Source organism: Cornus florida, unplaced genomic scaffold (assembly GCF_030987335.1).
Source record: "Cornus florida cultivar Cherokee Brave unplaced genomic scaffold, ASM3098733v1 CherokeeBrave_3.0.0_Hap2_Chr08, whole genome shotgun sequence".
NCBI lineage: Eukaryota > Viridiplantae > Streptophyta > Magnoliopsida > Cornales > Cornaceae > Cornus > Cornus florida.
In genome coordinates this window covers 31,938,669-31,954,431 of record NW_026775578.1, presented here as the reverse complement: position 1 = coordinate 31,954,431, position 15,763 = coordinate 31,938,669, and the positions used below count along the sequence as shown (strand labels likewise).

General features: G+C 32.7%; 1 protein-coding gene and 1 pseudogene across 1 annotated transcript; one reads left to right on the top strand and one right to left on the bottom strand.

Annotated features, from left to right (window-relative positions):
- The first annotated feature begins 7,182 nt into the window (after positions 1-7,182).
- LOC132271149 (copper transport protein ATX1-like) lies at positions 7,183-9,749 on the top strand. Its single transcript, XM_059772435.1, has 3 exons — positions 7,183-7,443; positions 8,883-8,958; positions 9,299-9,749. Exons 1-3 carry the CDS (start codon positions 7,435-7,437, stop codon positions 9,550-9,552), a joined length of 339 nt encoding a protein of 112 aa, XP_059628418.1. The 5' UTR covers positions 7,183-7,434; the 3' UTR covers positions 9,553-9,749.
- A 1,541-nt stretch (positions 9,750-11,290) lies between these two features.
- Positions 11,291-15,194, bottom strand: LOC132270000 (IQ domain-containing protein IQM3-like; annotated as a pseudogene).
- Positions 15,195-15,763: the final 569 nt, after the last annotated feature.

The following is a 15,763-nucleotide window of genomic DNA, read 5'->3' as shown; positions in this document are numbered from 1 at the left end:
CTACAACACTCGTGGATAACATTAGAAAATGAATCGGTTGTTTTGTCATTTTTCATAAAAAAAAATTTATTAAATCAATTTAAATATCATTATCCTTCTCCTAAATGAAAATGTGTATTGGGTTTGAGGGTGAGAGCATTACATATCAACTGAAGTGAAAATGTGTATTGGGTTTGAGGGTGAGAGCATTACATATCAACTGAAGTGGCCAGGGAGACCATTATCTAAAAGGCTACATAGGAGTTTGGCTCATTTACTGAGAGCCCTTACAGTCTCACTCAACTAAAGGATGTATTGTTATGGAAGAAATTTTTACTATGTGTTCAAGATTATATGATCTCGGTAAATTATAACTCGTCGCGTAAATAAATATGTGGTCTTATTCAATTTTTATCTTGTACCATATAAAAAGTTCTGACTATAAATTTTCTTTAGAGGAGTTGATGTAGGTTACCTACTTTAAGTGCATGACAAATTGTAAGTTGTGCGGTGCAAAAACTGTTATGTTGATTAAGTTGTAAACAGTACACTAATAACCACGGGGGGTTATGATTAAGTAGAGTTTGAGAGATGACTACAGCGGGGTTTTAAGTGTGGAAACCCTTATTAGAAGAAATTCGATCAACCGGGATGCAAACCACGAAGATTTTCATCGTCTCGAGCAAAATAATTCACAATTATTGAAATAGAATACAATGGATTGTGACTCAGGCTCACACCCACTTCGCTCTAACAAGTATCAATCTTTGAATATCTATTTTGCTTTGCGACACCCCGTCCAAACACGCTAGACTTCAGCTTATTTCTTGACGTTTGTATAAGGGTTGGCAAACACTCCTTAAATGCTCCAAGCCCTTCAAAATGTAATCAATCCCTCCTCTTCCTTTAAATTTGAATTTTGTGAAGGTTAGAAGAAAACCCTACTGAACTGATCCAACTATGTAATCTGATGTACACTCTGAAGATTCTGTACATGTTGATCGGTAAAAGAACATCACAATAAATCACTTTTGTGTTTAAGTGTGTGCTCTTAAAGATAAACAATTAGATTTCTCTAAAAAATCTCAGACAAAGCTACAATGTTTATGTAAAAAGATGAAAACCTTATTTTTTTCAATTGAAAATTTGAAACAATCAACCTCCTATAGGATTAGAGATAGATGACGTATTTATATGCTAGAGAGTCTTTATATTTAGTAAATAAAATAAAATAAAATCATGCAAAGACATCCCTAGGAATTTGGATAAAAACAATAAATTAAAATGTTAACAAAAAGTTGGAATTCCACATGTTCATAAAAATGCAAATGGTTTTGTTTAGAATGCAACCGGTTCTATTTTTAATGTTGGCTATTTCAATCAAAGAAAGTGCAACGGTTGTGTTTTGAAATACGATCGGTTCTATATTGGCCAAGAGCTCTATTTTGACCTGCATGAAAGTGCAAGTGGTTTTGTTTTATGTACGCGCAAGCTGTTATACATTTGTTGAGTATTAAAAATTGACCCATTTAAAAAACTTAAAACTCTCGCACTCAACTCAAAACATATAAGTAGAATGTGTCCTTACTTACATGCATGTTCCAAAAGATGTTTTCAACGAATTTAACAAGAAGACTCACTTGCTCTTCAGATCTTAAAAGACCGAAATTAAAGATAAACAAAATTACAATTCGATTATTAAGTTTTGATTCCGTAATAATATGTCAACATTACAAATTTCTACCTCACACAAATGACTCCATCATCTTTCCAGAAAAAAAAAACACTTTTGACTATTGGCCACGACGATCACCATGTAATATCCACCAACCAAGGCTCATTCCACGTAGCCGTGCTACAAACCACAACTCACCCACCATGTAATATGGATTTTTTTTTTCAAATCCCGGGTGACCCACTTTGCAGTGCCCCGAGCAATGAAAATTCTTCATTTTTATCAATAATAGAAAATAATAATTCATTAATGATTGAAAATATATATTCTCCAATTAATATATATATATATTCTTAATTTTTTTTGTGTAATTCATTAATGATTGAAAATATATATTCTCCAATTATATATATATATATATATATATTCTTATTTTTTTTTTGTGCGACTCCAATTAACAGTATCCAACAATAATTTTTTTTTTATTCTTTTAAAAAAAAGCATGAAAACACGACTCGAACCTTCAATTGACTGTGTTTTTAGTAAGACAACCTACTTATAAAGTACATCGTAAACACATCGTTACGTATTACACAGAACAAACCCTCTCACATCTAAAGTGTTTTTCTCAATATTTACCACATTAGGACAAAAATGGGCAATTTTATCACTTTCCGTTAACTAAGCATGCCACATGAGCAAACCTTGTTTGGACATTGATGATGACCATACTTGAAAGATTTTGGCAAAATAGAATCTGGGAAGCTAGCGTAAGTTTGGTGCTTTTGATTTGTTTTTATGTATAAATGTAACAAAAATTATGGAATGAATCTCCAAACACAACATAATCATTTCACAGCTCTATAAGAAAAAAAACTTGTTCAAAGGTACGATAATACCAAACCAAAAAGACAATGGTCGATACGTATACTTTGTTTTCGTGCATGATGAAGAAACCAATGGAGTGAAACATTTAAAATAAGAAAATACATCAACTCTCAGATGGGGTGTTACAATAATACAATGACACGCATTTAAACTTGTCTTCTAAATGTGAATTAAAAATTTAAGTATCAGTTATTCGTGTTTGACGTGTTTAGCTGGCCCGATTGTGACTGGGTTTGTTCTGCAGTAGTGCAATGGAGTTCTCAAGAACATTGTCTTCTAAGACTTAAAAATGTCATTAATATCTAGAAATTCGAAATTATTACTTGTCCCGAAAATACATGATTTCGGTCCATCACAACTTAACACGCAAGTAAATGTCAAATTTTTTTTTTTTTTTTGGGGGGGGGGGGGGCGTATGAGGTTGTAATGGACCGGTCCGGCTTTTCCTGGACTCCCCGAACTAATATAGAAATTGCAATTGAATTCCATTTGCAGTTTATATATATATATATATATATATATATATATATATATATATATATATATCAGATTTTAGGGTTTGCGTTTGCACAAACTTGATTTTCAAGTATTTTTAGGTCTCACTAAAATCTATATAAACACCTTTTCTATCTAGGTTTTGGATAGGGGGGGGGGGGGGGGGGCGTATGAGGTTGTAATGGACCGGTCCGGCTTTTCCTGGACTCCCCGAACTAATATAGAAATTGCAATTGAATTCCATTTGCAGTTTATATATATATATATATATATATATATATATATATATATATATATATATATCAGATTTTAGGGTTTGCGTTTGCACAAACTTGATTTTCAAGTATTTTTAGGTCTCACTAAAATCTATATAAACACCTTTTCTATCTAGGTTTTGGATAGCTTTTTAGTACTTAATTTTCGTAAGAGTATTTTATGGTGACATTCTCTGTCGGATCGGAATGGGAGCATATTTAATATTCAAAGATTTTAAGAAACAAGATTTTATTTGCCTTCGCATAATTTAGAATTTGGAGAAAATGAGGAAGTGCTCACACTTTAAAGGTATCAGAACATTCGCGTCTACAGGGATCAAGGAAGTAGTAAGCTTAAGTCTTGTGTTCTTGGAAGGGAGATTCGCAAAGCCAAAAATGTTCAGGAATTGGTTCTTGATAGAACGGAATGGGTGTGAGTCTTAGTCAAAATTCATTATACTTTTTTTTTTAATAAGTTAAACAATTGTACTTTACTTCAACTATAGTAGATTATTTTGCTCGTGATAGCAGTCTCCGAAATTTTTCTAGATGATTGGTTGATTTTCACCAATTACAATTTTCTCATTTAAAATCCGATATCTTCTCTCAAACTCTACCTTACTTATTTTACTTTACTATTTATATTTTTATAATTATAAATATTTAATTAATCATCATTATAAATAAATAAATTAATCAATGGCGAAATTTTAACAAGTTAACCTATTCACCCCTCACTAAAATTTCTATTATCGAAAAACTTAATCAAATAACACTGGGCAACTCACAATTTATCATCTATATGACAAATTGACAATCATAAAAAAATAATAATAATAAAAAAAAAATTTAAAAAAAAAAAAAAATTTCTATATATATTTATGTACAATGACAGTATGGTTGACCTGAATTACCCATCCGTGGGCGTGGTATATATTTTTTTTTGCTTTTTTTCCTTTGTTGTCATTCACCTTATCTTTTTAAATAAAAAAAATATACTATGTCTTTCAACAAAAGTAAATCATGGTTATGTGCCTGCAATGATGATTCTTTTTTCCGACAAATTAAAATATTTCATGTTGACAATATGGGAAAGTGAAATATAAATATTATATATTTCAAGAAAAATGATGGCCATTTTCATTTCATTGGTAAACTTCGTTAAACATCTCGTCATCAGACATGCGTCTAATCTGGCATTTCAATTTGTGAGTTTGAATAAATCCATAACACTTAAGTTGATGATGTTACACGATGGTTGAAATTGTCCCCTTATGATACCCTCATAAAATTAGAGTTACGTTCCAAATGTGACAATACTAAAATACTTCTGAAATAATTGATAAAGGTATGATAAAATATATTATTTGTCTCAAATTAAATGTCTCTTTTAAAAAATCTATATTTTTAAGAGGATGAATTAATATATATTTTTATTATATTGGTAGTAAATGATTTACCAAATATGTTCCTAACAAATTCATTAGATGTGATGATTTATTTTTTATAAGTTCAATATAAAAATGTTAAATTAGTAATATTACAAATATATATATATATATATATATATAATATTATTTGTCTCAAATTAAATGTCCTTTTAAGAAAACTATCTTTTTAAGAGGATGAATTTTAATATATTTTTTTATTATATTAGTAGTAAATGATTTACCAAATATGTTCATAACGAATTGTGATGATTTATTTTTTATAAGTTCAATATAAAAATGTTAAATTAGTAATATATATATATATATATATATATATATATATATATAATATTATTTGTCTCGAATTAAATGTCCCTTTTAAAAAATCTATCTTTTTAAGAGGATGAATTTAAATATATTTTTTTATTATATTAGTAGTAACTGATTTACCAAATATGTTCATAACGAACCCATTAGATGTAATGATTTACTTTTTATAAGTTCATTATAAAAATGTTAAATTAGTAATATTACAATATATATATATATATATATATATATATATATATATATATATTACTTTGACTTTTTAAATGAAATATTTATTTTGAGACTGCCAAAAATAAAAAAATGTAAACATTTAATTGATGAAGGGAGTAAATTACAATCATGCTAAAAATATATTTGTTAAAATATAAGACGACTTTGGATTAATATTATTGATTTTTGTGTTACTAATTCATCAGATGTCACAATTATATTTGTTACAATTTTTTTTTTTTTTAGATCACATATATCAGTCCACAACACACACATATTAAATAATACCACTTGATTCATCTGCCGTCACTATTACATTTGTTGATAGTGGAGAGAGTTTCAAGTGAATATATGATAAAACAAACAAAAGGAAAGAGGATGGACCTTAAATCTTGGACCATCACACAATATACAAATTATACATGCTAAAAGATAAAAACAAAATAAATAAATAAAGTGCTTTAATTCTGTGCAAATCTACAAGATGAGCATCGATGCAGATCTCTGCCACGTGGAGGCCCTAGGAGCCATGATTGGTTAATGGGACAAAACATGTTTTTGATGGTGGCACAGGATATTTGTAATACCACTCAAACATGTTTCACGGGCTTGTACTTCTTCTATGCAAGTTGTACTGCAACAACCACCGTAAATGTACATGTACTATAAAGCTACGGGTTCCACAATAACTCTAAACAACTTTCGAACTACTTCATGTTGTCTAAGTAAGCTTCATTTGGTAAAACAATGTAATACTAAAAATGCAAGATGAACATTTAATGAAAAGTGTGGGTCTAAGTGGGTTTAAAAATTAAATCACTTAAATATTTAATAAAGTTCCTTATATGAATTCAATATACACTGAAGTATTTAAACTTGAATTTAAAAAATGGAACTAAAATTTAAACTGTGTTCGGTTTATATTCATTGTAAACTTAAAAATACAAAAATTATAACTGAACTATCAAAAAAAAAAAAATTGAGTTGTATGGGTAATTATATTTACAATTATTTTTCTTTTCTTTTTTCTCCAAAAATTACACTTATTTATCTTAATAAAATAACACAATTGTTTCTCAAGAACTCATTGACACTCAAAATATTTTGAAATGTACTTTACATACCATTTACTAAGAATAATTTTGTCATCTATTCCATTTATTAAAAACATCGAGTTGAAGGAAAAAACAAAATAAGAACGATTACTCTTAAATTATATATATATATATATATAGATGCACATTGCGCACACATACTCTCCCCGTCTCAATTTAAGTATCTATGAGAAGTAGTAATTTTTAAGGAGACATGTGGGACATAAATTGCCCTTTTAAGTTTTGAATATTCAAGTTTAAAATTTTAAACTCAAAGGACATACATAGATGAAAAAAGAAGGTAAACTATTTTGGGATAGAAGGAATATTATACAGACATAAACTCCCTCCGTCCCAAAATACTGGGTATTAAAATATTTTAAACAAAATGAGTAATATATATAGATGAAAAAAGAAGGTAGACTGTTATTTTGGGACAAAAAATAAATAAATAAATAATCATAACACTTATTTTGAGATAGAAGGAATATTATACAGACATATACTCCCTTCGTCCCAAAATACCCGGAGGGAGTATATGTTTATATAATATTCTATATATATATTACTCATTTTGTTTCAAAATATTTTAATACCCAATATTTTGGGATGGAGGGAGTATATATATACAGAATATATATATTTTGGGACGAAGAAAGTTTATGTATATATATATTACCAAATGGCTTTTGGTCCAATAGTATAACCTCCCCCTCTTAAAAAAAAAAAAAAAAAAAAAAAAAAGTGTGTATATTTAGTTTACCATCCAAAAATATATATATATATACATGCGCCCCCCCAACATTGACATAGGCACTCACCAATGAGGGCATAGGCACTCACCAAGGCCTATAGAAAATTGACGCGTAAGCGGAACGCGTGCTTCTACGTTACGTGAAGATAATTAGCGACAAACTGACATTGTCCTCACCGAACCCAACTGAACCTCTCTTTTAACCCTAAAGCTTCTTTAAAAACCCAAGCCTCAATACCTTCTCAAATCCCATTCCAAAATTAAACTCACTTCTACTCTCTTTCTCTTCTCCGTATTCAGATCCTTCTGACCAAGTATAGTGACCATGTCTCAGGTATTTCAATTATTCTTCTATGACTCTCTGTACACATTAATTTTCAGCTCTTTGATTGATTTTGTTTTCTATCTGTTCTGTTGTTGCAATTGTTGTTTTCTTCGTTTTAAATTTGGAATAAGGGTAGGTTTTTTGGTTAACATTTTGGATTTGTGGGTGGTCGTTTATGTGTCACTAAAATTCAATTTTCATCAAATTCGGGCTCTAATTTTGCACTTCTTTTTCGGCAAAAATTTACTCAAAAGAGTGAACATTTCTAAGAAAATCAGTTAGAAGTAGGTAGATTGTGCGAAATTCTGTGGAATTAAAAAAAAATCGTAAAATTTAGGGGTGTCCATCTCAACTGTTTGAATTTTAGGGAAAAAATTCATGTAGTGAATTTGAATACCCATTTATTCAGTTTCTTAATTTCTATATATATATATAGATGAGATAATTCAGTTTCTTAATTTCTATATATATATATATAGATGAGATAATTGTAACTATCATGGATTGCTGTACCCATACAATGAAATTGGAAGGAATATATATATATACACACACCAAGATGAAAGAATTTAAATAAAATGAATGACAAATAACTCACTAAGCACCCGTTAAATAAATCATAAATCACTGAGCATTAGGTAAAATGATAAAATCACTTAAATAATTAAGGATCTACTGCAACTCCCTTTGTGAATACAAAAGAAAATCTACTAGTATTTCTAGATGATATTTACCTAAATATAAATTAATTTTTGCTAAATGTTTTCATACAATATGTTGATTTATGTGGTTAAAATTCGATATAATATTTGAGTGGAACCATTCAAATTCAAATCTTGATTAGCCTAACTCAAAATTTGTTGCCTACTCATGAAATCCCTACCCTATTTATAAACATCCTTCTGAAGATAATGCATTAAAATCAATGGTTAAGATCAATTGTATTGAATACTCTTTTAGATATTTACAAGCTTACCTAACTCTCTAGGACGTTCTCTCCTCTACACAACACTACAACATTCTAAAATCCTCAAACACTACACAATTCTCTACCCAATGTGAGATTCTAGAACCCCCAATTCTCTACCTTTGCCAAGCAAACTCCATGCAAAGTGCTCTTCTGCGCTTGAGTGTGGCGCAACCTCCTTTGACGGGGCATGACAAATGTCTCAATTTTTTTAGCATTACTCTTGTTGTTCTTTTCAATTTCACACAATGGCACGAACTTTTCGTAAATGACTCCTAGTGCCTTGTTCAATTATCTAGACTCTGCATCCATCCCCCCCAACCCACGTCTGTGTGTGTGTTTTTTTCTCTTTTTTATTGAGATTGAATGATTGCAATATGCTCTAATTTCAACTCTGGCGACTTGGATGCTACATTATGGTAATATGTTTCTTGATTATTTCCTGTTGTGTTTACAATTTCCTGTTTGTGTGTGGACGCAGACTGTTGTTCTTAAGGTTGGCATGGCGTGTCAAGGCTGTGTAGGGGCAGTGAAAAGGGTTTTAGGCAAAATGGAAGGTCTGTTATAACCTTTACGTGCAATTTATTTTTCCTTTTTTACCTAGTACACCTTAACCTATTTCATATACTACACGTTTATCAAAAACTAACTGGTCCTAACCTTTAGATCAGTATGCACAAGTGCCTTATTACTAATCTAGAAATTCTGGCATACAATATGGTTGAACCTAATTTTGCTTTAGCTTTTTTCTATTGTAGTAACACGTATGATGTTGTAGAAATCTAAGATGGTTGAAATAAGTCCTCAGAACTATCAAATGTCGGTTATTTTCTGCTCACTTCAGTAATATTGATTGGTTGATATTTACTTGTTGCATCCCTTTTGAATGAACTTCAGGTGTAGAGTCATTTGACATTGATATTAAGGAGCAAAAAGTGACGGTAAAAGGCAACGTGCAGCCAGAAGCAGTTCTACAGACGGTTTCCAAGACTGGTAAGAAGACTTCCTTTTGGGAAGCAGAAGCACCGGCAGAACCAGATGCCAATCCTGCAGAAGCAAAGCCAGCTGAACCAGAAGCAAAGCCAGCAGAACCAGAAGCAAAGCCAGCTGAGCCAGAAGCAAAGCCTGTTGAAGCTGTTGCTGTTGCTTAATGTGGTCTCTCCAATAGCTCTATTGGAATAAAATGTGTGTTGATTGGTTAATTTGGTGAACTTCTTATGAATAGTTAATGAGTGTTTAGCATGCCTTCACTTGCCTGTAAGCTACAATAATTTCTTGCGTGCTTTTCCAATATAAATTTTATGTACTATATATTAGTTTATAAATAGAAAGTGTGTTCCTTATGATATTCCTAGAGTCCGCCCATCATATGATGCTTTGTCTTTAATATTATACTTGATATGCCAGGCTTGTGGTGGTTTTACAAATCTGAACCAAAATGATGACCACTTTTGCTATTATTTTAACTAGGTGAGACAGTTTGAACCATATCTACCACCAAGGACTGTGGTCCAGTGGTATCTCCTCCTTTTTTAAAAGTAGAGGATACCGGTCAAGTTTTTTCAAGAATATTGTGGGAGTTATTTGTTAGGACCAAAAAAAATCTTCAGGCCCAATTGGTTATACCGATCAATCAGAATATACAAGAGAGAATTGACAAACCTTTTTCTCATTTACGGACTTTATGTGTTCTAAGGTGGATTAGTCTCACCCGTAAGGTGTGTACCCTGAGGTGGATTAGTCTCACCCTTAAGGTGTAAGGATACCTCCTCTATGAAAAAAAGAAGAAGAATGGTGGTTCTAGTTTGAAGGTTGTCATTATCATGTAAAGAAGGATTACTCATTTTAAATTTAATTGTTGTAGAGAGAGACCACCTATTGATTCATTATTTAGAAGAATGATATTATTGCATCCAACAATCTAGAGAGAAATTTTAGACAACCCAAGTCTCTTTCCATAACCAAACAACAGCCTCCCCAACTGAATTCAAGTCTTTCTATGGCCTTCTCTCACATTTTGAGCTTAATCGGCAACAACAGGTCTGCTCTCGGAGGCATAACAGTCTACTTACTGATTATTACATATGGGTTTCAATTTTCATACAGATGCTGAAACAAACAACATTTAGAGCTTGACTGCATTGAAGATGTTTGATAAAATGCCTGAATGATGTCTTGTTTCATGAATAACTTTGGTATCTTGGTATTCACACCAGATTGATGGTTAACTTTGGTTTTGATCCAACTAGTTGCAGTTATGTTGGCACTACATCTGCTTGTGCTAGCATTGTACTGGTAAAAAATTCATGTAAGAACTTAACTGTGTAGTAGCTGTTTGGTCAATCTCTGTGAGAAATGTGGCTACTGGAATGGACTCAATTCGCGTTTCATGTAATTTTGGAGCCAAATTTGGTCTATCGAGGACCTCATTTCTTTTGTTGCTATTGCTAGTGCAGAGAAAAGGGTGGAAAGTTTTGTTGCGGTCGCATAAGGCAGGGTGAGGTGAATGGATTCTCTATGCAGGTGTATTGGGGATTGCACTGATCTAGAGATTTTGGTGGTTGGAATACAAGTTCATTTGCTTGTCATCAATTGTGGTATCAGAATGAATCAGTTTTTCGTCACTGGGTGAACATAACTTTTATGCAAAGTGAAGCGAATTAAATGTAGCCTAGTCGGGAAATTTATGTAAAAGGCACTGAAAAATGATTCTGGACATAGCTGGACTGAATTGAAGAACAATAGATGCTCTTTTTCTGCAGGTCATATTATTGAGTGGATTGACAGCCTAGTTGTCCGATGCAGAATATATACCTTAATGTCATGTCCTTATTGTATTATGGGGGAGTAAGTAAACTGGAATCGTTGCAATCGTAGATGAAGAATGGATTGGCAATGAAATCTTTCCCTTTGACCTTTCCTGAATTGTTCTATGTTTGAATGTAGCCAAGTCATGCACAGGTGACAAGATAAGGAGTGTACATGTGGAGAAAACATTAGCATGTTGGAAGTATGCTGAATTGATCATCAAATCTGAACTCACATCACCTTGCAGAGATTTGTGACTTTAGTAGGAGCAGTAGAGCATTGAGAAGCTTGTGGTGTGAGGGGATCCTTGGGTGAGAGGTTAACAAACTCCAGTGCTTGTGCCCTTAAATTCGGAGGGTAGTCTGCCACACAGCCAATTCTGGGGCCAGCTCCTGTTGACCATTTTAAAGACAGTTGGTGGCCTAACTGATATGAACTCGCTTCCTTTTTGGACTTGATCCTCTGCAATATCTCCTTTTTAGGAACTCTCGTCTGTGGGCTCTGGAGATTACTGGATAAGGTTCTTTTGTAACTCCCTGTTCTTTCAGACTGAGCAAACCTAGCTGAAGTTTGCTTCTGCTCAATTTTACCAGGGATTTGAAGCTTGGGTACTTCTGGATTAGAGGGGTGTCCATTCTGACTCCCTTCTTGAGTTGATTCGCTGATATCGTAGCTCTGACAATATTCAGCATGGGATATTACCTGCCTAGAACAGAAGCATAGTAAAAGGTCATTTGCAACACAAGTGAGACCGAGCAAAGCATCTCTTATAGACCAGATGCAATCTGACCAAATCTTATCCGATTTGAGAATGGCACCTGGAATGGAATATTTGGAACCAATTGTTGGATACCTGAATTTCTTCAAGTTTAACCCCATTGTCCTGGAGGAAGGCTAAAAAACAGCTTAGGTTTTCATAAGTTGGACGGTAATGTCCACTGTATGCTGATACAGACTGAAAATGGAGAAGACTCGTTAGAATTCTGATGCCAGCGAAATATACATTTGAAGCATCATCAACCAGAATTTACAGAGTAACATACTATCTCCTTCACTTTTATAGCAGAGTTCATTTATTATTATTTTATGATGATTTACTTTTCACATAAACGAAAGATGCATGCTTCAGACATCAGCATACTGTCTCCTTCACATTCAATTTTTTTTATTTTTTTCATTCTTGTTTAATGATGATCTGCAATCAATAGCTTATTACCCTACTAGAACTGATATCATGTATACGTATGCATTTATAAAAGCATAAAGATACTATTTGCTACGGGTGCATGTTATTGACTCAAGATTTGCCAGCACAGCTCTCCCGGAAAAGCCTCTAGAGGTTAGTACTCAAGTTTCTAATCAGTCATGAGCATCTTCAAATTGGGTGACTCCTATGTTTAGAGCACTTCACGGTATTACTAAACCAGACAATTCTGGAATCATTTTGAATGTTCATCGTAGTTTGAACCAAATGAAATTAGAAATGAAGAGCTAATTTCAGTTCAAAGGTGACATTAGAACCTCTGTCTAATCATGTTAATAATGTTTTATGAGCTACTATTATAGCAGTTTGCACATATTTAGTTCCGAAAATAAAATCTCCCATCCTCTTCTCTGTTTTTGTCGCAATGGTCATGAGCAAATTATAATTACTGCTGTATTTTCAGATCATTTACAGACTAACATAACCAATACTATTAGCACTATATACCTTTAGCTTTCCACATTCTGCCATGAGTCGTCCAGCTGCTAAAGTGGTGGCTCCTGCGAGGAAGCTAGAATGATGAAACGACCCCTTCCTTTTCTGAATGGAGGACGAACAAATATTAGTCTTCGGTTGATTAAAGAAACTGCAAACACCGGAAACAAGAGAAAACTGCCATAAAATGGTTTTCGTTTCTACGTTGAGCCTTACCAAACCAGCATATAATCTTTTAGTGGTACTCATCACGAATATCCATTTAGAACCTTGCACTTCTTGATTGGTATCAAGGGGATTGCCAGTTTGTTTGTGCACCATCGTTCCTTCAGCTATTATGTATTCATACTGTTCCCTCTCTTGCTTGTTTCAGTAATGGTCATAAAAAAAAATAAAATAAAAAAAAAAAAATGGTGGTTAGAACAATCGATTGAGGTTGACATTTTAGAAATTGATGCCTTAGTGTAAAGTGTAATAGTTGATCCTGAGCATGCAAAAATCATACAACAGGGAAATGTTTCATTCTTTTTGGAATTGGCATTAACAGATCATACTGCATTCTCATGGAAATTTAGCCATTCACTTTGATGTGTGTATTTTTTTTTTCCCCGGTAAAACACTTTGATGTTAACTGCATTATGATCTTGATTTTAGACAATGATACTATGTTTGGTGGTCAGGAGGAGGAGCATACTGGTCCAAGATATTTGATGCATTCTTGCTGAAGCCTTGATCTTGGGCATTCTTTGAGGTCAATCTCTTTGCCATCTCCAATGTCCAACCTGTGAAAGGTACATTTAAAAAGCTATACAACAATGATAATATATATATATATATATATATATTGTAATTTACATGCATGGTATTTATTCATTGTGGAGTCTTTCATGGGTTTATGCCATTGGAAATCTGTATTTTGTAATGTAGAACCTGCATTTTTCTATTGGCTTCCAAGTATGAAAATGGTAGAACATGTAGTGCTGCAATTCAGGCGGATTGGTAGTATAGCTTGAGCCCAACCTGACATATGAAACATTCAACCTAATTCCAACCCTAATCCTACCTGCAACTCTAATTATTCAACCTCAGCTCAACCTATCTTCTATTTTTTTAACACGGTTTTACAATTTGGGTTAATTTGAATTACCCATATGTTCAAATATCCAAAAAATTTAATGTGATTTTGAATTACTTTCCGATTAAATTACTCTTAAAAACAAAAAATTTTAAATTGTTCCACTCTTCTAGATCATCCCGTGTTAATCACAATGTTGAAGTCCAACCAGCCCAAAAGAATAGTATAGCCCATTTTAGAGCATTTGACCTTAATTTAAAATTGTTGACTATTTAATTTATATATAGAGAGAGAGAGTACAATAGTATCATATTTCTACCTGTTTGACTAGTATTTTTTGAAAAGAGTGGCCTTCATGATTACTAGGAAAAGGACTAAAAGATGTAGTGCGCGCAGTACTTACCAGTAGAAAAATGGCAGCCCTGCATCTCCTTTACACCACTCTTCGTAGTATATATTTAAGTTGTGACCATATCTATGCCTTGGATCAATCTATATATGCCACAATAATAATAAAATAAAATAAAATAATAATAAGAAATGGGTATTTTAAAAATTAGAAATATAGGAACAGTCGCAATATTTATTACAGCTTCAATCCAATGTTGAAAAGCTAATTTCTGAGCCCTATCGTCCTTAGCCAACCCCTTTCCAACCTGCCCAAGAAGCCCAAAATTTTAACGTATTATTATTTTTTTATTTTTAATTCGAATGCAAATTAAATATATATATATATATTACTAAATACCCTCCATTCTGAATAATAAAACTAAGAATAAACAAACGAGGTGGCTTAATTAATCAAGAAATTAACAGTGTTAAGATATAAATATGTGTATGAATAAGCAACATGCCTTTGAAGCAATTAAGCTGATCCTACTCCACCGAGACGCCGCCGTTTCGGGTTTCAAGAAATTGAAGAACGACACAGTGCTGTGATTCAGACGTGCATAGTCTAGAGCTTGCCACCTTCAGTAAGTCAAATCATTCAACATACATTACATATATATATATGATCATTAGTGTTGTGTATGTCTATATATATATATATATATCTATATATAGATTAAGAAATAGAGAGGAGGACTCTGTATATGAACTTACCACAGTTCTTCAGCAACAACAGCAGAGTCGGCTAACTTGCGCCGAGTGCGATAACTCCTGTAAACCTTCTGTAACTACACTGCAGCCACTTGGTTTTCAACCTCCATTTTGGGATTAATCAACAACCAAATACACTATCACAGTCTCTCTCTTTCTAAAAGTGTCTATATATACACACACACACACACACACGTGTGTCACAGTGTCAGTACTGTATTCCACTTCTGAATTATTGTGTTGAAAATGGTATGACTAATTATAATTGGTGGTGGAGATTTAAGAGGACGAATGAATGAAGAAGGTATTGGTGGTCTGTCTGTCTAATCCCACTCTCTCTCACCTCTCACGTCAACTGTGTCCAAGACTCCCAGTGCATGCCGCACTGCAGTAAGTGCTCACTCACTCGTGTTTTACCCTCTCTCTCTCTCTCTCTCTCTCTCTCCTCTATATATATATGTGTGTGTGTGTGTGTGTGTGTGTGTGTGATGCATATATAATATGTTGGTGATCTATATAAGATTTGTTGATACATCACCAGTGAAATTTAGTCCTTTTTTAATCTACTAGAAATGCCAACACACCATCCATTATGATTTCATAAATTATACTCCGTATGATACAAATCATACAACTCTCTAGAGTAATATATATGCGGTCACAAGACTATATTAAAGTA